Below are 24055 nucleotides of genomic sequence, written 5' to 3'. Positions count from 1 at the left end.
TAACTGATTATCATCACCGCACCCCTGAAACAGATCAAGAGAGGAAAATGCTCCTTTCCCTCCAAGCTTTTTGTCTTAGTGCGCATAAAAAACGTTCACTCGAATTACAAAAATCGTGAGCATAAGTTACAGAAATCAGTCACTCAAATTACAGAAATCGTGAACACAAAAAGCACAGTACAAACTGAGTAAAAGGGCAAGTCAAAATAACTGAAAAAGAAGTCAATACAAGCTGAGAATGTCGCTAAATTAACTGTGGCAATACTTTGGCAAAAAACAATACAAACGAAGAGGGCAAGAGCACAGCGCAGAATGATCAATGAGGTGAGGAAGAATCCTAGAGTGTCAGCTAAAGACTTACAGAAGTCTCTGGCACATGCTAACATTTTTGTTGACAATCTACAATAAGGAAAACATCAAACAAGAATGGAGTTCATGGAAGGACACCACATAGAAGCCACTGCTGTCCAAAAAAAAACATTGCTGCCCTTTTGAAGTTTGCAAAAGAGCACCTGGATGTTCCACAGCAGTACTGGCTAAATATACTGTCGATAGATAAAACTAAAATGGAGTTGTTTGGAAGGAACACACAACAGTATGTGTGAAGAAAAAAGGCACAGCATACCATCATCAAAACCTCATCCCAACTGTGAAACATGGTGGAGGGGCATCAGGGTTTGGGGCTGCTTTGCTGCCTCAGGGCCTGAACGGATTGCAGTCATCAAAAGAAAAATGAATTCCCAAGTTTACCAAGACATTTTGCAGGAAAAGACCATCTGACCACCAATGAAGCTTAACAGAGGATGGATGATGCAACAGGACAGCGACCCAAAACATAGAAGTAAATCAACAACCCAATGGCTTCAACAGAAGAAACAAGCCTTCTGGAGAGTCCTGACCTTAACACAATTGAGATGCTGTGGCATCATGACCTCAAGAGGTTACACCAGATATCTGAAGTATATTTGTCATTTGCTTTATTAAAAGAGCAAGATGTTACAGGGGTAGTCAAGGCAAACAGGTTCAGTACCAGTGAGACGCAGCAGAGAAAAACCATACCATAAATGGGAGACAGTCCAGAGTTCAAACACGGGCAGGCAGTATCACAGAGAAGGCAGAAATCCAAGTGGAATAAACAGTCCAGGTCATACACAGGAATCCAATACATGGAGAGCAGGCAAAAATCAAAGTCGGCAAAATACAAAAACAAGATCATACACGGGATATCAACCAAGGGCTAGAGAAACGCATTGTGTTGCAGGATAAACCAAACAGATACTCGGCGAGGTGGGAGTGTAAGCATGGTCCTTTTATAGTGAGGGAAATCAGTACTCTGGACTTCCTGGAGGTGTCATGTGGTGTGTCATGTGATCGGGAGTGAGCGTGAAGTCATGGTGTGGTGCGTTCTGGGTATTGTAGTTGGAAGCTTGGGAAATGCCGATAGAGCTGGGTGTGGGAGACGTAGGAGCGCTTTTAGCACCAGACATGACAATATTGCTCAACTGAAACAGTTTAGTGAAGAGGAATGCTCCAAAATTCCTTCTGACTGTTGTGCAGGTCTGATCTGCAACTACAGGAAACGTTTGGTTGAGATTGAGTCAACCAGTTATTAAATTCAAAGGTTCACATACTTTTCCCACTCTGCACTGTGAATGTTAACATGTTATGTTCAATAAAACCATGCAAACATAATTTCTTTGTGTGATATTCATTTAAGCGGACTCTGTTTGTCTATTGTTGTGATCAGAACACATTTAATGACCAATTTATGCAGAAATCCAAGTAATTCCAAAGAGTTTGAAATACTTTTTCTTGCAACTGTATTCATGAAAATTACATCTGAAAACAATTCTAGAATTTCAGATATGATGAGCGTGAGAAAGTAATGTGATTGGCTGGGTGCAAACATGTGATATGTACCCAAGGGCGTAGGAGCCGGTTTGATATTGGCGGGGACACATTTGCTAATATGAACCAAAGCCCACCCTATAGTGTCTTAAAACAACATTTGTGGAATTACTTTTAATCACAAGTAATTTTTCTGTTTATTATAAGTTGCATCCAAGTAAAGGTGACTTTACAACCTAAACATGTTACTCAACATTACATTTACTGTTGTTAGAAAAAAAATGTGCGTGAAATGTCTGAATTATATACGAATAAGACAAATATCACCTAGTATTTTAACTAATAATATAACAGATTTGGTTATTATTATTATTATTATTATTATTATTATTATTACTATGCATTGGCATGTCAATTCTGTTGTATATTTACATTTTCTCCACTCTAAAAAAAAAAAAAAACTTATTATTGGGTCCTGTTCCTTAATTTTTTTTCTCCTGAAAGCTTTTCTTATGATGGTGCCTTTTTTGAAAAAGAATGTAACTTCTAACCTCCAACGTTCCATAGAAATTTTGACAGAAGTTATGATAATATATAATATATAATATGATAATATATAAATGTAAGACATCAGAAAAAAACATTTGGATTCGCCTGGAATCCCTCTATTTACTCAGGACATCACTACAAATGAACAGAAGTCAGGTTAGAGCTGTGTTTCTCAACCCTGTTCCTAATAAAGTGGTGGTATGATGTGTTTAACACACTGCTGAATGTACAAGATTGATTCATGCTCCAGAGGGAGCTAAGAGATTTTAACAGGTAAACTCAGTAAAGGATTCTTTATTAGCTGATCAGTTGGATCTGGTGGAAAACACACAATTTTAGGGCAGAGACCAGCAGTTTTAGAAACGGCTTTAAACTACTGACATGAAGTACTGGACTAAATTCTGGCTATCCTCTACATCCAACTTCTAACAAACTAGTTTTTTCGTTCATTATAGCTTACAGTAAGTCCTGTAATCCTAAATTAATAAACACAAATGAAAATAAAATAGTGAGTAGCTGATCAGGTACATCAGGGCAAACTGAACATCACAATTTATTTTTTTTCTTAAACCTTGACTCCCTATCTATCTGTGATTAAAGATTTCCCATTCACACAGCGGTCTGTCTCCACATTAATAGCACAGCTGAGCTGAGCGATATCATTTTTGGGGGGGACAAATCCACCTGTTTCCGATTCCTACAACAATGGATGTACTGTAGCAGAATTTAAGGCGCATTATAAATAAATATCTATTTTCTGATCTATTTTATACATAAGGTGCACTGGATTATAAGGCGCATTATGCGACACTAGTAAATCTAACGAGTGCTGGAGGTTAATCCTATTCTCTATTGAAAAGTGTTTAAGAAAAACATTTTTGAGTAAAGCACTTTCATTTATTTACAGTAAGCTCAGATTTCCAGATTTCCACCAATGCCGTCCTACAACGCTACACTGAGGAACCCTGAGTGTTCCACTAACCCAGAGCAATATTAACTAGCAGTTTTTTCCATATAGCTCATTTTAAGAAGGTAAGCACACAGGCTACAGTCTGATATACTTACCTCTGAACAGCGAAAGATCTAGTGGTTAGCAGCTAATGCTAATACTGCTCCAGTCTCGAGTCTCAGTGCTCGAGAACTAAACTTAAACTTCTGTTTAATGCGGAGTGGCTTTACTGCTCCTGACAACCTGACTGGTAGAATTTATACATAAGGCGTACCGGATTATAAGGGTGAATCCCATTTCTCCCCTTGGCCCTACCCCTTACCCCTACCCCTTCTTTTCGAGTGTAATCCTTCCCCTTGAAACGGAGTTACAAGGGGAAGGGGTAAAATCCTACCCCTAGGAATTGGGACAACCCTTCAAGCACCCGGTGAAAGGTGAATCTTATTGAAAATAGCCTCCATAATATACTAGAAATTGTATATCACACTGGTTCCCAACACTGGTCCTGGAGCAGGTAATGTGTTCCAAAAACAATATAATGTGCAAGAATATGGGTCCTCAGTGACAGAGGAATCACTGGTATATCACAATGATGTTTGTCAATGAACAATAAATACATAAATAAATAGCACTGATTTATGACCAGGCTACTAGCGGTGGTGTGTAGGTGACCCTGCTGGGCTGATGTGATGATAGCAGTGGAGCGCTAAAGTTCAGTAGCCTAGCTGCTGGTTAACTAGTTAACTTTAGGGCATTGTATGTGTACAGAAAGGTGGCAGGAGGTGCAGAAATTAATTAATATTGTCCATTCCTTAATTCCTCTGTGATGGGGAGCTGAAATTAGCTCTGATTATTTTTTATTTGATTTATTTTTTCCGTTCCGCCTTAAATGCGGTAGCGCCTGCCGTCTGTTGCACCATTTAAGGTGGAACGGGAAAGTTAGCTAGCTAGCTAGCTACCGAAACGAACTACTAGCGAACTTTTTATGCTTGTTACGAAGAATTCAGCCATAAAACATCAAAACTACACAATAAACTAAGGTAATACAGTGCTAATCGTAATTTTTAACATGGAAAATACTTTCTTTGGTCGCTTGTTCCGCCATCTTACCAGTCATTCTCATACCCCTCGGTACGAAGTGTGGGTCTGGAAAATCTCCGTTTGAAGGGCTAACTAGCCCTACTCCTTACCCCTACCACTTCATCCTAACAGGAATCGGGACACCCCTACCCCTTGACGTGCACGCGCAAAACAGAGGGGTAGGGGTAAGGGGTAGGGCCAAGGGGAGAAATGGGATTCACCCAAAGGCACACTGGTGATTTTTGGGAAAATTAAAGGATTTTAAGTGAGCCTTATAGTGTAAAAATACGGTAATGTTGGGCTGTCAAAGTGAAGACCAAAAGTTGATCTGGCATCATACGAAATTGGACCCCAAACCATGATGCCAGGCTTCAGGATTTGTGATTTCTGACATTGAACCGTTGATCATGGGCTATGGTTTTGTTGTTCATCTCCACCAAGACACAAAAGCAGGACTTGTCCCTGAAGATGATCCTCTGCCATCCATGACTCTAGGTCTGGCAGGACGACCTAACAAGTTTTTGAGTTTTATTTCTGTTGGTTGATTCCTTCTTGGTGCCTATATTGTTTATATCATCCACAGCTTCAGTGAATAATGCATTGCATGTATAATGTATGTATTTATCTATTTAAATGTCCTCTATATTTTATAATCTACACACATCAGTGGTTCTAATTTCAGATCTCAATGCATTCCCATTCCCAGCTGCAAAACAATATAGCAAACATTTACTGGGAAAAGTCTTTGCAGCCACACACCAGCATTTAGTGTCAGCGCGAGTCACCAGCCTAATCTGAGCGCACAAATTACGGTATGAATCAAAGCGGCTGTGAGAACATACGGTGCCGTTTAAGCAGCCAGGCGTGACAGCGTGCTGGTGGCAGAGGGAAAAATACCGTTCCATTTGCATGTTTCTTTATTAGGGTCTATCTTCACACTAATGGTAGGTTCCTCTGCAGAGCCTGCAGAATTTAAAACTGGTTGCTGCTTAATAGAAACTGTGTGGAGGAGCAGACTGCCTGATGGAGTGACAGCAGTAACCCTTATAATCCATCTTTCACAACTGTTCTTTAATGGCTGTGACCACACAGAACCCCCATAGAGCAGGTATTGTTTGGGTGGTGGGTCATTCTTAGCAATGCAGTGAGTAACACTGGCATAGTGGTTGTGTGTTTATGTGTGTTGTGCTGGTATTCTTCTTAATGGTTTTAAATGAAAAGTAATATGTTTAGAGAAAGTAAAACACTACATTCCAGAATAAGAACCTTTCCAGTCTGTGAAACACAGTGGTATTTTCATAGTTCAGGCCTGTTTTGTTGCAACTGGGCCAAGACGTCTTCATTGAGGCAGCAATGAATTATTCTGAATTATATTAGAGAATTCTAAAGGAAAATGTCAGGACATCTCTCTATAAATTGAACCTCAAGAGAATGTGGGTCATGCGCCAAGACAATGCCCCAAAGTATACAAGTCGTTCAACCAAAGAATTACTCCAGAAGAATAAAGTTCATGTTTTACATTGACCTTAACCCAAAGGAAATGTTGTGGAAGGACCTGAAGCGAGCAGTTAATGTGAGGAAACCCACCAAGTTGAAGCTGTTCTGGATGGAAGAATGTTCTAAAATTTCTCCAAGCTAATGTGCAGGACTAATCAACAGTTACATTTACATTTACATTTTCGGTATATAGCAGACGCCCTTATCCAGAGCGACTTACAACAGTGCTTCAAAGTTACTTAAGTTATCCAAAGCTAGTTTGTAGACTAGGATCAAGAGATACATAGAACTTAATCATGTTTAGAACCCTAGGAACCTCTCTTTTTTTTTTTTTTTTTTTTTTTTAGTTTAGGAACTCTTTAAAAAGATGTGTCTTCAGTCAACGTTTGAAGACGGTGAGTGACTCTGCTGTTCTGACATCCAGTGGAAGTTCATTCCACCACCTTGGTGCCAGCACAGAGAAGAGTCTGGATGTCTGTTTTCTGTGTGTTTTGAGTGATGGAGGTTCGAGCCGAGCCGTGCTGGAAGCTCTAAGAGCTCTTGGTGCAGATCTGGCTTTGACCATCGCCATCAAGTATGAAGGAGCTGGTCCGTTTTTTGCCTTGTAGGCCAGCGTCAGGGTTTTGAATCGGATGCGGGCGGCAACAGGAAGCCAGTGGAGGGAACGCAGCAAAGGAGTCACATGACTGAACTTCGGAAGATTGAAGACGAGTCGTGCTGCAGCATTCTGAATTAATTGTAGTGGTTTGGTGGCTCTCAGTGGAAGACCAGCCAGTAGAGAGTTGCAGTAGTCTAGTCTTGAGATGACAAGAGACTGCACAAGCACCTGAGTGGCTTCCTGAGACAGAAACGGTCGAATTCTTCGGATGTTGTACAGGAGAAATCTGCAGCACCGAGTCAGATTTGCAATATGGCTCGAGAATGATAACTGGTCATCCATTACTACACCAAGGCTTCGTGCTTCTGCCGATGGAGTGACCAGTGAGTTGTCGAAAGAGATGGAGATATTGTTGTGAAGGCTCGTAGTTCCTGGGATGAACAGAAGGTCAGTCTTGCTGGGGTTGAGTTTTAGGTGATGAGAACTCATCCACATCGAGACATCACTGAGACATGCTGAGATGCGGGATGAAACCTGAGTGTCGGAAGGAGGAAAAGAAAGGATTAGTTGAGTGTCGTCCGCATAGCAGTGGTATGAGAATCCATGAGAAGATATTATTTCACCCAGCGAGCGAGTATAGAGTGAGAAAAGAAGAGGACCAAGCACCGAGCCTTGTGGAACCCCAGTGGAGAGTCTGCATGGAGCAGATGTTGCCCCTTGCCAAGTTACCTGGTAGGAACGGTCCTCCAGGTACGATGCAAACCACTGCCATGCAGAGCCAGTGATTCCAAGGCTGGTGAGGATGGAAAGGAGAATGCTGTGGTTGACCGTGTCGAAAGCAGCAGAGAGATCAAGGAGAATCAGAACAGATGACAGGTTGGTAGCTTTTGCTGCATGGAGCTTCTCTGTAACTGCAATGAGGGCAGTTTCAGTAGAATGTGCAGGTTTGAAGCCAGACTGGTTTGGATCCTGAAGATTGTTCTGAGTGAGAAAGAGAGAAAGTTGGTTGTAGACAGCACGCTCAAGGACTTTAGAAAGGAAAGAGAGGAGAGAAACTGGCCTGTAGTTGCCAACATCCAAGCTGTCTAGAGTTGGTTTCTTCAAGATAGGAACCACTCTGGCAGTCTTAAAAGTTGATGGAACATGACCAGATGATAGAGAGGTGTTAATGATGTGAGTGATGAACGGAAGGAGGTCAGGAGCAATTGTCTGAAAGAGGGAAGATGGTAAAGGGTCAAGTGGGCAAGTGGTTGGATTGTTAGAATGTAGAAGATGAAGGATTTCATCTGTGGAAAGCAGAGAGAAGTGAGACAGAGAAGTAGAATGTGGAAGATAGAGCTTGGTGGGAAGGGTAGAGGCAGGGGGAAAGGATTGGCGGATATTTGCTACTTTCTCCTCAAAGAAGTTGACAAAATCATCCGGGGAGAAGGTTGTGGGAGGTTGAGGAGTGGGAGGGTTTAGAAGAGATGAGAAGATGGTGAAGAGTTTGCGAGGGTCAGATGGTGATTCTTCCAGTTTCCTTTTGTAGAAAGAGGATTTTGCAGCAGTTACCTCTGTTGAAAATCGGGATAGGAGAGATTGGTAAGAGCAAAGGTCTGAGGATTGTTGAGATTTTTTCCACTTTCTCTCGGCTAGCCTTAGCTCTCTACGGTTGTTGCGTAGAACATCCGACAGCCATGGGGTGGCTGGAGAGGATTTTGCTGGCCTTGAAGTAAGAGGAGAGAGAGTGTTGATGGAAGAGGTGATAGATGAGAGGAAGGTGTTGGTAGCTGTTTCCAGAGGGAGGGAAGAGAAGGAGTCAGGATTCGGAAGAGTGGTCATGATAGTTGAGGCAAGAGAGGAGGGAGATATAGCACGAAGATTGCGATGAGTAGTGGAAGTTGAAGAGGTTGTGTTTGTAGGAAGAGCAGGAAGAGAGAGAGTGAAGGATAGGAAGTGATGGTCAGAGAAATCTAGAGGAGTCACAGTTAGATCCAGAGCTGGAGCAGGTCTGCTAAAGACAAGGTCTAGAGTGTTTCCTGCTCTGTGAGTTGGAGCAGACAGATTGAGGGAGAGAGAAAAAGAAGACAGAAGTGGAAGAAGACAGGATGACTGTAGTTTCTCTGAGGGGAGGTTGAAGTCACCAAGGAGGATAAGTGAGGATTCAACCGGTAACCCACTCAGGAGAGTGTCCAGTTCATCAATGAAGTTGCCCAGTGGGCCAGGAGGACGATAGAGAACAATGATATGGAGTTTGACAGGAAAAGAGATAGTGACAGCATGAAATTCAAAAGAAGAGATGTCAAGATGCAGAAAAGAGAGTGGGAGAAGGCAAAAGCAGATGACAGGGCAGCTGGAGTTGCAGAGTTCTCTGGAGTGATCCAAGTCTCAGTCAGAGCCAGGAAGTCCAGAGATTGAGCAGAGTTACTGAAAAGGTTTAGTTGAAGGTATTGCTGTAAAGGGAGGGGGTCACTCCAGATACAGAAAGCTAACAAATATGTAATATTGGATCATTTTCCTCAATAAATAATTGTCTTAATATAATACTTTTGTCTCATTTGTTTAACTTGCTTCTTTTTATCGTCTTTTAGGTCAGATTTATGCAGAAATATAGAATATATTCTGAAGGGTTCACAAACTTTAAAGTACCCCTGTACGAGTTGATCAGATACAGCAGTGCTGCTGGAGTTTTAAACACCACAGTGTCACTGCTGGACTGAGAATAGTACACCAACCAGAAATATCCAGCTAGTCCTGTGGCAAGTGTCCTGTGGACAGCTTCCACAAACTGTGCAGCAACAGATCCAGAGCTGTGTCTGACTTTATTTTATCCACAGGTTGAGCAACTATAGGTAGGAGAGTCTAATAAAGGAAACACAGTGCTTGAAAACTCCTGCTGTGTGTCTGTGACCCTCTCTGGATAGGTTTGCTACATGTGTTGCTACATGAGTTTTTTTAATCCTGATTAATCAAATAATTGTAAAATCTTAAACTGAGTTGGTTGAATTGATTATAGGCTCATAGGATGATCATAGGAGACTGGATTATGAGAATAAGAGATAATATCTTTCTCTCTCTCTCTCTTCACAAATATTGCTCTTCTTAACAGGACAGTAGGTCAGCAGTCATGAAGTGCCAGTCATCCTGGCACACTCATGGAGATTAGGAACGTGCCACTGGACCAAAACCTCTCATTTAGAGAGGCATGGCTGTGTCCGCTGCCCACGCCACCCTGCCCTGTGTAATCATATCGCCTCAGGTCCGTCCTGCTCGGAAGGATATTGTATTCTGCCTGCTTTGAAACGCTTGACCAATAGAGCTGGACCAATGTTTTTAACACTGATTTTGACCCCCAACTATCTTTTAGCTTTATGAAGATTGATGCCAAGTAATCTTTTTTCAGGCACACTTGATAGCAAATGCACAATTGGCAGAATTTTTATGATGTACCATTTATTTTTTGTACCTCATTAATACACTGGAAACATTATTTCTAACATGATTCCTTTATCTTTTAGACTGCTTGCTGTACTTTTGATGAATTAAATGTGGTTTTGTGTGGAAAATGATATTTGTTAGCAATTAGCTATTTTAAGTTTCTGCGCTAATAGCTACTCCCTGTATGGGCTGAAAGATGCACTCTCGAGAGGAGATCCAGTTATTGGTGTTGAAAGTTGTTAATCTTTTTCCATTACAAAATGCATTAATGCCTATTTATGCTTCTGTGTGAAACCTGCACCGTAGCGTATTTGTATCACACACCAATCCACGTAACCTATGAAGTAACCTGATCCTCACCCCCCAGAAAATTTTGTGATTGTTCCCCTGAGCCGTGTGTTTCCCCCTGCATATTCTCACCTTCACAGTTAAACTTTAGTTTAAGTATAACCACTCACAGCACTATAGGCCACTAACACTTGTGTGCTGCTGTGCTCCAGCTCCATAGTTCTCCAGTGGTTGAACAAGGAATTGCAGCTTCCTGCAAATGAAAATTCCCCACAGTAAGCCTTGCACAGAGAAATATGATCTAATCGGCTCTTAGAATAGGCTAAATTACAGATGTATCGATAACAATACATAGCTGGTGGATCTTTCTATCTGTAAGCTTTGGTCTTCACACTCTGGATCTGTGCCAGCCTGTGCTATGTATTAGCTGTGTTCTCAAGATGCCCCCCAGCGTCTGGCTGGAGCTCTGTATTTGTTTGATTCTGCTATTTCAGTCTTAGGCTGTGTTTGAATATCTGCTTTGTTGCCAAAAGCCGGGTTCACCAACCTCACCCGCCATCTGCCCTGTCTCTGTCCCTGTCCCTGTCTCTCAGTCAGGTGGTACCTCAGAGAAAGGCAGTGTGAGCCCAGTTTGAGTTTTATTTCTAAAGAGGTGCATCAGTTTGTGAGACTGTCTGTACATATGTGTGTGTGTGTGTGTGTGTGTGTGTGTGTGTGTGTGGGACTACGTGTTCGTGGCCATGTACATCTTCCCTCAGCTGGTAGGTCTCCATGGTAACGACAGGTCTGTTGTACTAGTTGGCAGAGCTGGAGAGGGGACTCGAGTGGAGACGAGGCTCTTCTGACCATCTCCTCACACTCCAGTTCAGACCCGGCACTCAGACCCGGCACTGCTGCCAGCAGAACTCACACACTGCCCCCCAGTGGCTCAGATAGGAAGCACTGAGTGAGCAACACTTCCTGGTGCTACTGTTTATTTCATTTATCTGCATAAAGTATGATTAAAACAGAACAGAAATGCCACATAATGACCTACAATTCAATATTATTAACTTATATAGAAAGTTAAGTAGGTACATCAAGATTCATCTATTAGTTTGTTAACTTTTAATTGTCATATATTTATTATTACATTGTTTATTGTCAACTATTATTTTTTTATTTAAGGACAAAATATCTCTATATTTTAAATAAATTACATACAATAAATGATAAATGCATATCAACATTAGGAGTTATCAGTAGTGAAATCATTAGTCATGTTACAGTTATATAATAATATGATAATATAATTACTAATATTAATAGTTTTCTTTTATGTCTTGCTTGCTTGTTGTGCTTGCTTGTGTGCTATTTCATACTCTCCTTCTCCCTCTGTAAAGCACTTTGAGCTGCATTTTTATGTATAAAAGGTGCTATATAAATAAAGTTTATTATTATTATTATTATTATTATTATTAAAAATATTTAAATCCAATTAATTTGGAATGTATTAAACAATTTATTTATTAGCCATTTTTTGTTATATATAGGCCGGGTTGTTGCTGTAGTAAATGTGCTTGGAAAGCTTTATGATCCACCCTTTATTTATGGGGCTTTATTGCCATCTGGTGGACACAGTGAAGCTGGCCGTCAATTGTAAAGATTTACAAAAAAAAGAAATTAGTACTTTTTGTTCCTGTTTATTTTTGCCATTTAAGCTGTCTATGTACAGTGAATATACTGAAAAGGTGCAAAATTCAGTGAACTTAAATGACACAACAGTTAGCAGTAAGCTGGGAATAAGGGAATGAATTAACTAAAAACAAAGAAAATGTATATTGTAAAAAAAGAAAAAAATGCATATAGTAAAACCAATAAACAAATTTTATTGTTTGAGAAAATAAAAGGCGGGTGCTTTTAATTGGTGCAATTAATTAATTAGTTAACAACGTACAGCTGGCCTGTAGAAATAAGAATAAACTGAGCTTTGGAAATGAAAATGTCAGTTCTAAAAGTCTTTGTCTGTAGTAAAGCAGTGCTGGAACAGATTGTGTTTCTGCTGTTACTCTCTACTGCAGCATTTACACACTTACACACAGCACATTCACACTCTCATCATAATAACCAGAAAAAGACAACACTGCAACACTGGAAGAGTCACCAGTCTTCTGGCTGACCCACGTGGCAACATCTATTTCTTAGTCTCTGTTTTAGCAGTGAGGAGTAGATTGAGGGCTCTGTCAGGTGAAGTGCAGTAATAAAATCATTGTATACCCTTTTTACTGAGTTAATTCAGCTACTTTGCCATCATAACTGGATTCTGAGGCAGATAAGAAAACATGAACCTACTGACATCGCATGTAATTTGATGCCAGGTCAGGTGTGGGTTAGAGGGGTATAAAGTGGAACTGTGTTCTCTTTAAGCAATCCATCCAATACTGTTGGGATATGTTGGGGAGTTGGGATGCAATCAAATTCTTGTTGCTATGCTCCAACATCTAGTAGAAAGTCTTCACTGGACAGTAGAGACAGTAACTCCAACAAAAAGTTGTCCCAAAACTTTTATCCATAGTCTCACGGGGTTTCATTTTAGGGCTTATAAAATCTGTATGATCACATTACATTACATTACATTTAGCGGTCGCTTTCATCCAAAGTGACTTACACGTAATTTTGTACATTAGCAATAGAGGACATAGAAATTCAAGGTAAAAATATTTTTGACAGGGCCCGAAAGAGGCCAAAGGGGATGATTGTGGTTAGTTAGTTAGAGGTGTTAGGAGAGTAAGTGCTCTTGGAAGAGCTCTGTCTTCAGGAGTTCATTAAAGATAGCGAGAGATTCTCCTGATCTGGTAGTGGAAGGAAGTTTGTTCCACCATTGGGGAACTCTGTATGAGAACAGTCTGGATTGATTTGTGTGAGTGTTTGGCAAAGCGAGGCGACGTTCATTGGAAGAGTGCAGCGGCCATGAGGGAATATAAGCCTTTAGAAATTAGTGCAAGTAGAAGGGAGCCTGGTTTGTCGTCGCCTTGTAGGCAATCATAAGGGCTTTGGATTTAATGCAAGCAGCAACCGGTAGCCAGTAGAGCTCAGTGAGTAGTGGGGTGACATGAAGATCACCCGTGCTGCTGCAGTTCTGAACAATCTGTAGCGGCTTTAATACACAGGATCAGTGTTATATGTTTGAGGGCATAGAACAAAAGAACTGTCCCAAATGTCTGCAGTACATGCTGCACATATTGTGCAATTATGAAAGTTGTGAAATATATTATGTCTTTCATTTTTTGTTTGGTACAAAGAAGTTTTTCCTTGCAGTTTTGCTTTCAGTCCTGGGAGTCGTGAAAGGTCATGGAACAGCCTTGACTAACAGAATTAGAAAACATGATATTCTGCTAAATTGATAGTTTGTGAGCTCTTTTAACTAATATATGATGTTTCTTACATCTTGGCACTAAAATGAATCAACCATTTTAGACCCTATGTTTAAAAAACAGACAGTATACATTCTATATTTTGGATTTTTTATTTTGGAAACTCAAAGTAGTGGCCATCAGTAGAATTGTCTAGTTGTTTCTTCTGTCAGTTCCTGAAAATCTGGCCTGATGGATAAAGCTGTACATAAAGCCTTTAGTTCTGCCAGTGAATTTCCAACCAATGGAACAGCAAGCTTAGCTGATTCTATCCAAGATAGCACTTAGAAATTGATCATCATTGAAACATTCAACAAAACCTGCTGCCAACCAGAACTTTTAATAAGAAATAAGTCTAGGCTTGTGGTCCTGCAAGATTTTGAATCAGGCATCATCCCGTTGAATAAGGACTTTATACGGTTAATTACTGACTTTTGTCTTCTCTAAAGACTTAGACGTCTCTGAGGGTTTATACACAGCACTGTGGCTGTATCTCATCAAATTCTTTACTGGAAAAGTGGCAGCTATCAGCAACCATTTTACTGATGTAACATGTAGCAGTCCTACTACATGCTCTGCAGCCCGGTGTCCCTCCACCGAAGGCGGATTCAAAAAAGGACACTCTACCGAGACGGCTCTGTTGTCTGTGACTGAAGCGTTGAAAACTGCTAGAGCTACAGGCCAGTCCTCAGTGCTCATTCTGCTGGACCTCTCGGCCGCCTTCGACACGGTCAACCACGACTTCCTCATAACTATACTTTCAAACATGGGGATCTCAGACAATGTGCTGTCATGGTTTAGATCATACCTCACTGGGCGCTCGTTCAAGGTGTCATGGCAAGGACAGCTGTCCTCAGCCCACTCCCTATCCACTGGGGTTCCCCAGGGTTCGGAACTGGGTCCCCTTCTCTTCTCAATATACACTGCCTCTCTTGGTCAGGTTATCCACTCACATGGCTTTTCCTACCATTGCTTTGCTGATGACACCCAGCTATACCTGTCATTCTCACCTGAAGATCACTCAATCTCTGCACGGATATCGTCGTGTCTCTCTGACATATCCTCTTGGATGAAGGAGCATCACCTTCAATTAAATCTCTCAAAGACTGAACTTCTGGTCATACCAGCAAAACCATCTTTTCAACACAACCTCTCTATAAGCATCGACTCTCTCTCTCTCTCACCGACAAAGGTTGCTAGGAACCTGGGTGTTATGGTTGATGACCAGCTTCTCTTCACGCACCATGTGGCCTCGGTTGCTCGATCCTGCCGCTTCGCGCTTTATAACATCAGGAAAATTAGACAGTTTCTGACGCAACAGGCCACCCAACTCCAGGTACAAGCAGTCGTCATCTCACGCCTCGACTACTGCAATGCCCTGCTAACTGGCCTCCCGGCCTGTGTAGTAAAACCACTCCAAATGATCCAGAATGCAGCAGCACGTCTGGTCTTCAACCAACCAAAACGGGCACATGTCACCCCGCTGCTCATTGAGCTCCACTGGCTACCAGTTGATGCTCGCATCAAATTCAAAACTCTTACAATCGCCTACAAGGTGATGACAAAACAGGCTCCTTCCTACCTGCACTCACTCCTGAAGGCTTACGCTACCTCCCGGCCGCTGCGCTCCTCCAATGAACGTCGCCTCGCTTTGCCAAACACTCACACAAAGCAATCCAGACTGTTCTCATACAGAGTTCCCCAATGGTGGAACAAACTACCTTCCACTACCAGTTTAGGAGAATCTCTCACTATCTTTAAGAAACTCCTGAAGACAGAGCTCTTCAAATAGCACTTACTCTCCTAACACCTCTAACACACTAACTACTTCTAACCCCATTTCCTTCTTCCCCTCCTTCACTTCTCTATCCCTTTATTTCCCTTCGACCTCCTTTAAGCCCTATCTAAAAATGGGTTATCTAAATTCCTATTACTTTGTACTTCATTATTGTAAGTCGCTTTGGACAAAAGCGTCTGCCAAATGAAATGTATTGTAATGTAATGTAAATTAATGCCAGTCATGCTCTCTAAAGTGTGTAATGGGGCTGGACACTTTTAAGTATTGCACCAATATTGCCATTTTAATCCAAAAAAGCCTTTATATCAGTAACTAATTTCAAATATTAGTGACTATCTCCATTAGTTAAACCATAAATCACATAAAACACATGCCAAAAAAATGACAATTAGACTGATATTGTAACTGTGATTGACTGACTTACTGATTGTATTTTTTTATATACGTGCCACCTAAAATACGTTTTATGACTGTTGAAAACAAGAAAAACACAGTATTTTTTATTTAATTATACCATCACTGCCACATAAAAAACATTTCTAAGATGTACATTTTACTGATTACAGAAAAATCTGTCATTTCTACTGCAAGAACAACTACTGGAACCTTGATTTTGATTTATGTTTTTTGCACCACAGTAACTGTATTTGGCTATTTTTGAAGTCACTGCTTTAGCCTTTTCTATTTTTTTTTATAGAGTGTCTTGTTTTATACAGAATTTTAGGCCTAAGGATTGTTTCTGCTGCCTCCAGACTGCTGATATCCAGTTAGAAGTCAGCTTTAACTAGTGAAACTGGGTACTGTGAGTGAACTCTGCAGCTGTGCGGACCGGTTCTGGAGACAGTGTTGGATTGCTAATGGTGAGGTTGTGTGCTGTGAGGGAAGCTACAGTTTCCTTCCCCTGCACTGTCTGTCCTGAAAATAAGACTCACACTATCAGATTTGGCCAAAATCAATAGTTAGATCTTTTGCCCTCCTGCCTTATCTGAGAGAAAGGCTGTTTAGCCTCAGCATGGCCAGTCTGCTCAGTACCAGTCTGCTCAGTGTCAGTCTGCTCAGTACCAGTCTGCTCAGTGTCAGTCTGCTCAGTACCAGTCTGCTCAGTGTCAGTCTGCTCAGTACCAGTCTGCTCATTGTCAGTCTGCTCAGTACCAGTCTGCTCAGTGTCAGTCTGCTCAGTGTCAGTCTGCTCAGTACCAGTCTGCTCAGTGTCAGTCTGCTCAGTACCAGTCTGCTCAGTACCAGTCTGCTCAGTGTCAGTCTGCTCAGTACCAGTCTGCTCAGTGTCAGTCTGCTCAGTACCAGTCTGCTCAGTGTCAGTCTGCTCAGTGTCAGTCTGCTCAGTACCAGTCTGCTCAGTGTCAGTCTGCTCAGTACCAGTCTGCTCAGTGTCAGTCTGCTCAGTACCAGTCTGCTCAGTACCAGTCTGCTCAGTGTCAGTCTGCTCAGTACCAGTCTGCTCAGTACCAGTCTGCTCAGTGTCAGTCTGCTCAGTATCAGTCTGCTCAGTGTCAGTCTGCTCAGTGTCAGTCTGCTCAGTACCAGTCTGCTCAGTGTCAGTCTCCTCAGTGTCAGTCTGCTCAGTACCAGTCTGCTCAGTGTCAGTCTGCTCAGTACCAGTCTGCTCAGTGTCAGTCTGTTCAGTACCAGTCTGCTCAGTGCCAGTCTGCTCAGTACTAGTCTGCTTAGTACCAGTCTGCTCAGTACCAGTCTGCTCAGTACCAGTCTGCTCAGTGTCAGTCTGCTCAGTACCAGTCTGCTCAGTGTCAGGCTGCTCAGTACCAGTCTGCTCAGTGTCAGTCTGCTCAGTACCAGTCTGCTCAGTGTCAGTCTGCTCAGTACCAGTCTGCTCAGTGTCAGTCTGCTCAGTACCAGTCTGCTCAGTACCAGTCTGCTCAGTGTCAGTCTGCTCAGTACCAGTCTGCTCAGTACCAGTCTGCTCAGTACCAGTCTGCTCAGTGTCAGTCTGCTCAGTACCAGTCTGCTCAGTACCAGTCTGCTCAGTGTCAGTCTGCTCAGTACCAGTCTGCTCAGTGTCAGTCTGCTCAGTACCAGTCTGCTCAGTGTCAGTCTGTTCAGTACCAGTCTGCTCAGTGCCAGTCTGCTCAGTACTAGTCTGCTTAGTACCAGTCTGCTCAGTACCAGTCTGCTCAGTGCCAGTCTGCTCAGTACCAGTCTGCTCAGTGTCAGTCTGCTCAGTGTCAGTCTGCTCAGTACCAGTCTGCTCAGTAACAGTCTGCTCAGTGCCAGTCTGCTTAGTGTCAGTCTGCTCAGTGTCAGTCTGCTCAGTGTCAGTCTGCTCAGTACCAGTCTGCTCAGTGTCAGTCTGCTCAGTGTCAGTCTGCTCAGTGCCAGTCTGCTCAGTGTCAGTCTGCTCAGTGCCAGTCTGCTCAGTGCCAGTCTGCTCAGTACTAGACTGCAATTCATTGGTGGATTTACTGGAATGTTTTGGGTCATCGTCATGTTGCATGGTCCACTTCTGCTACAGTTATTGGACAAATGGTCTTACATTTTTCTTAAGCCCCCTCTGATTCAGTGAAGAACTCATACTGGATTCTATGATGTAGACCCAGGCCTTACTGCAGCAAAGCAGCCTCAAATCATCACATGTCCTTTTCCCTGCTTCCCAGTACTTACGAGTTCTTGTGCTAAAATGCTTTGGTCTTTGGTTTTCACCAAGCACACTTTCTGTTATGGTGCCCATATAATCCAATTGGATTCATCTGTCCAAAGCACACTTTTACAGACATCCTGATCATTGTCTAGGTGTTCCTTGACAAACTATATTGATCTAAGTAATATCTGAGTTTGAAATAAGGCAGCCTCCTCCAAGAATCCCATCTAACCATGATTTAATTGTCTGTTGCTGATGTGTTGCACACACATTTTTTTTCAAAGTTTAACTCATAACAATACACATGGTGGGGCTTTCAATATGCTTAAAGTGCTAAAATAAAGATTAAATATCCATGTGGTTATAAAGTTTTAAAAACATGCTGTATTAGACGTGGTTTATGGCTGCTTGGCTGCAATAAAACATTTTCCCTTGATAAGAATATAAATGGCTTAGAGGTAAGTTCCACAAATAGCTTAAGAATCACTGATTAACTGCTGACAGATAGGCCTAAATAGCTACAAAATTACACCTTCGAAATGCCTAATCAGGATTGTGCACCTGTTCTAATCCCACACTTTACTTTGATGTATGCTGTCTTAACTGTGACAGTGCAGAGTCAGCTTTCAAATAGAAAATAAACAGTGCAGTCAAGATTAGAGTGGCCATTTCCGTCACCTTAAAAAATGAAAACAACCTTATAACCCATAATGTTTTCATCAACACAACGAGAAATTCTAACATTGTTAGGAATTGAAATTTTAGTCTATGTTATGTCATGTTAAAGGAACAATCAGTAATAAATGTGAAAGAGTGTGTGAAATGGCTATAGAAGTCCAATCTTCCAGTTTTCTGCCCCACCCTCCCCTGCCTAGGGAAGCTCACACAGGTTGCCAGATTGACACACATTGGCAAGCACTATGATTCTTACTCTTACTAGTAGTGGTAGAATATTCCACAGCTACAGTGTGGTTGGTAATCAACCTTACTGAGGCTCATTGGTTCCCTGTTCAACGGACAAATATCCAGCTACCTAGCTAGTTTCCATGGCTGCAGCCCACTGTATGCGTGCTGTTTTCTATACCTGGCAACCCTGAGTGTAGACATGAGTCTGGGGGAATGGCTTCACAGACTTCTGTGACATAACACAAAGTTTAAATAAGAAAATATTGATGAAGCTCTGCTGACAAAAATTCTTAATGCTCATTTAAGTAATGTTTGCGTAAGCTTGATGTCAAAACAGTATTGGATGAGATTAATTTTACGTGGTGAGATGGAATATTGAAATACTAAAGCATAATTTACATAGGATAATAAATTTCAGCATAAATGGGCTAGGAGTGGCTGCTCGATTTACACACTGCTGTCGCCTCTGCTGTTGCTGAAAAGAATGTGATGATCTTGGAAACCCATAATATAAATCTAGCAGTGGCGGATGCTGGTCTTTCAAGGAGGGGAAGCTCAATTTCGGCCTACATCTTAACATATGTAGTTTTATTTATACGTAAATTCTACTCTCCCTGAGATTTCTTTTTTTTGTAAACAAAAGGCATTATTTTAAATTTTTCACTACACAAAAAAAAAGGTACCCATTCTTTACACTGAACAATTACATAAAAAACGATGCTATGACATGAATAAACATAAAATGATCAGTAAAAAAAACATTACGCAAAATCTTTAAAGTTGGTAAAGGAAAAAAATGCAGGTAAATTTATTTCCCTTTTAATTTCCTTAAATAATCCCTTTATTAATTTAAATTATTTTTAATAATAACACAATACTTACTACTGGCCCCTGTTCATTTATGTCCTGAGATAGTTTCATCAAGAGGCATGGCCATCAGTACATTTTATTTGTTACAGCACTTCCAGTCAGCCAGCTCACTTTATCATACCAGAACAGCTGAAAATACCTGTTACTTTTCCCCACCTTTTACACCAAATTAATCTGAGCAGTTGATCTGCCCTGCTGTTTAACTTAAGTTTTTCTTTGTAAGGAAGACTATCAAATGGATTTTTACACTAAAAGATTGCTGATTCGCACATTTTGCTGTCAATCAAAAAGAGACTCCGCCTCAGACAGATCATCCAATCAAAGCCCAGCATTTATCCAATGACTCGTCTCGTTTCGCCGCGCACTTTGCTCCGCTATTGAAGTCTGTGCACTGTTTAAAGCAGCGCTGTGAAGCTGCGGGAATGAGTGAGAGGAAAGCCGCGGCGTTACCAGTGATAAGAAGCTGATTCTGAACTAAGTTCAGCGCATTGTAGCGCATATTTAATCAGTGACATGTACACAAAACAGTATATATTTAATCACTTATTTTTTTACATTTTAGGGGAAGCTGAGCTTCCCTTGCAGTCTTAGAGCAATCGCCACTGAAATCTAGGCTAAACAAATGAGCAGGTGCGTGTTCCTAACACACATGTAGACCATAGGCTAAGCTACACTGTGTCCTACCTACCTAAAGCTGCAGAAACCCCACCCATCTGAGGAGTATTTGGCTAGTCTTCTAGATTTGCTTAAGATTTGCAACAGATTTTAATGTCATAAAGTATGTGAGCCATTAGGCCTGTTATGATAACTTTCGTTCTTTTCTTAATGGACAATAAATAGTCCCAGGGTTTATTGTGATAAACTATTGTGTGTGTCTGTGTGTACGTGCGTATGCATATACGCATACATGCTGTTTTTAAATAAGGTCACCATAGCAGTTCTATCACATTAATAGGATCTCATCTCAAAACTAAGTGAACGGATTCTAGGTTTGAAATCACGTTTATAATTATTGTTAGGATATAAAGATCACCAGTCACGTGATAGAGCAGTTTTCTGTAGTGACAGAGTGTGTGTGTGTGGGGGGGGGTCTTCTTCCCCTCAAAGCTTTTTAAAAATATATAGTCCAAATCCACATTTGGCCCAGTGTAAATGTCAGGAAAATGGTTTTGACTTTTGTCATCTGAATTCCCTGGTGGGAAACGAAAGCTGATCAGTTGCTGACATCATGCTCTGAGCGAAGCAGTGGCAGGGCGCAATGGGAGTATAGAGTAGCAGAATCTCTTCCCCCTCTGAATGCGGCTGTGGAGGGGTAGAACATACTCGTCCCAACCTTGCAGATGATCCTTAAGTGCTCTGAAGTGGAAAGAAGGACATATTTAAGGCTGCAGACCTGAAACATTCTGTAGATTTTTTTGTTTACCTTTTGCTTAAGTCTGGCAGGCAGCAGATAAGGTATGGTGTCTTTTGCTCTTATGGTGCTGCATTGGTGGTAGAATGACCTTCTGAGCTCTGGGTCATTGGTTCAACAAAGCGTCTGCATCTGGTTTTCCAGAAGATTTTGGAAGAATCTTTGGACCTTGTCAATCTGCTTTCAAGCAGACTTCTAAGCTAAACAAAGATTCCCAGAATTTGTTTGGACATTCCCTTTCTAACCTCTCAGTCATGGTGCGAATCACTTGCACAATCTCCTTCACAACAGATGATGACCCTGCCGGAGGGTCTTACCGGGACAGCTTTGATGATCACTACAAGCGAGTGGTGCGGTCTGGAGAGAGTGAACCGGGCTCCTACAAGGAAGAATGTGACGATCCAGACGTTTATGAAGAGCCAGTAGAAGAAGAGCAGCCCGATATTTCACTTGCGACATTCTTTGGCGGTTGTTCCCTTCATGGTGCCAACCACATATTTGTGGAGGAGAAGAAGTTTGGGATTCGGCAGGGTCTCTGGGCTGTGTGCTTCTTGATGGCGCTGTCCTTGTTCCTGCTTCAGGTGGGGGACCGGATTGTCTACTACCTTCAGTATGACCATATTACCATGCTGGATGAGCGCAATGCAGACAACATGACCTTCCCAGCCATCACCATCTGCAACTACAACACCTTCCGCCGCTCCCAGCTCAGCTACAGCGACCTGCTCTTCATGGGACCTCTCCTGGGTTATGAGGACAACATGGCTCCTGGCATCCCTCTTGCCCCTGAGCCCGATCGTCAGGGTGCCCGGTTCAGCTTGGCCGAGTTCTTCAACCGAACCCGACACCGGATGGAGGACATGCTGTTGGATTGCGCCTTCTCTGGGAAGGAATGTGGCCCTGAGCATTGGAGAGAGGTAGAGGAATTTGTTTGAAATGTATCCATGAGCAAATTGCTGAAAATCATGTTTACAGCAATTTGATTAAACAAATGAATTTGATTGGCGAAGATTGGAAAGGAGTAGAAGAATGTCTTCAATGTATGTCAATGGAAAATTGCTGTGAACCCCTTCTAGTGTTGGGAGAAAACAGCATTTTGATTATTCATATTAATTAAGTAATTTGAAGTAATTTTATCAATGGCATTGTACTAGCTATTTTACTGACTAGAAATGCAGAGTAGAAACATCAATAAAACTAAACAACTATGCAAAATGTATAGCCTCTAGCCTTTATTATTAAGTAAAAATCTCATTACTTTCCAACTGTTGACGAGCCCTGAACCGTGGAGATTAGCTCAATGAAGGTATTAAAATGACCTAAGCAATGACCTAAATACCGCAGATTATTTTGACATAGGACATGATCAAAGGATCTAATGGTGTATGCCATTTTACTGCAGGTACAAGAAAAAGTATGTGGACCCTTTGGGATTACTTGGATTTCTGAATAAAGTGGTCATTACATGTGCTCTGAAGTCACAACAATACACAAACACAGTCTGTTTAAACTAATACCACACAAAAAATTCTATGTTTGCATGATTTTATGTTAATGTTCACAGTGCAGGGTTCAAAAAAGTATTGGATTTAATAACTGGTTGATCCTCCTTTGGCAGCAGAAACCTCAACCAAACGTTTCCTGTAGTTGCAGATCAGACCTGCACAACAGTCAGGAGGAATTTTGGAGCATTCCTCTTCACTAAACTTTCAGTTCAGAAATATTCTTGGGATTACTGGTGTGAATCTCTCTCTCTTGAGGTCATGCCACAGCATCTCAATGGGGTTGAGGTCAGGACTCTCGTATAAGCCATTCGGTTGTTGATTTACTTCTATGTTTTGGAGCAGTTTTCCTGCAAAATGTCTTGGTAAACTTGGGAATTAACTTTTCCTTTAATGACGGCAATCCGTCCAGGCCCTGAGGCAGCAAAGCAGCCCCAAACCATGATGCCCCCTCCACCATGTTTCACAGTTGGGATTAGGTTTTGATGATGGTATGCTGTACCTTTTTTCTCCATACATATTGTTGTGTGTTTCTTGCAAACAACTCAATTTTAGTTTCATCTGACAGTTTATTTAGCCAGTACTGCTGTGGAACATCCAGGTGCTCTTTTGCAAACTTTAAACGTGCAGCAATGTTTTTTTTGGACAGCAGTGGCTTTCTTCGTGGCATCCTCCATTTAACTCCATTTTTGTTTAATGTCTTCCCTAATGTAAATTGTCAACAAAAATGTTAGCACGTGTCAGAGTTTTCTGTAAGTCTTTAGCTGATTCTTCCTCACCTCATTGATCATTCTGCGCTGTGCTCTTGCAGTCATCTTTACAGGACGACCACACCTAGGGAGAGTAGCAACAGTGCTGAACTTTCTCCATTTGTAGACCGTCTGTCTTACCGTGGACACATGAACACAGAGAATTTTAGAGATACTTTTGTAACCCTTTTCAGCTTCATGCAAGTCAACGATTCTTGAACGTAGGTCTTCTAAAAGCTCTTTTGTGTAAGGCATGATTCACCTCAAGCAATGCTTCTTAAGAACAGCAAACTCAAAACTGGTGTGTGTTTTTAAAAGACAGGGCAGCTTTAACCAACACATCAAATCTCATCACGTCCTGCCTCCAATTAGCTCTTAGAAAAGTCATTAGCCTAGAGGTTCACATACTTTACCCCCTCACTGTGAATGTTAACATGTTGTGTTCAATAAAACCATGCAAACGTATATATTTTTTTGTGTGGTATTGGTTTAAGCAGACTGTGTTTGTCTATTGTTGTGACTTAGAACACATTTTTAATGACCATTTTATGCAGAAATCCAAGTAATACCAAAGGGTTCACAATTTG

At 41.5% G+C, this 24055-nt stretch overlaps 2 protein-coding genes across 3 annotated transcripts in view; both read left to right on the top strand.

Annotated features, from left to right (window-relative positions):
* Window positions 1-24055, top strand: part of asic1b (acid-sensing (proton-gated) ion channel 1b) — a 496417-nt gene that overhangs the window by 240437 nt on the left and 231925 nt on the right. The window lies entirely within an intron of this gene.
* Window positions 21127-22673, top strand: LOC103041410 (acid-sensing ion channel 1B-like). The gene has a single exon (XM_022682369.2). It carries the CDS (start codon window positions 21472-21474, stop codon window positions 22150-22152), a length of 681 nt encoding a protein of 226 aa, XP_022538090.1. The 5' UTR covers window positions 21127-21471; the 3' UTR covers window positions 22153-22673.

The sequence above is a fragment of the Astyanax mexicanus genome, chromosome 24 (genome assembly GCF_023375975.1).
Source record: "Astyanax mexicanus isolate ESR-SI-001 chromosome 24, AstMex3_surface, whole genome shotgun sequence".
Lineage (NCBI taxonomy): Eukaryota > Metazoa > Chordata > Actinopteri > Characiformes > Acestrorhamphidae > Astyanax > Astyanax mexicanus.
Note: the sequence above shows the minus strand (reverse complement) of the source record. Positions and strands in the feature narration are given on the sequence as shown.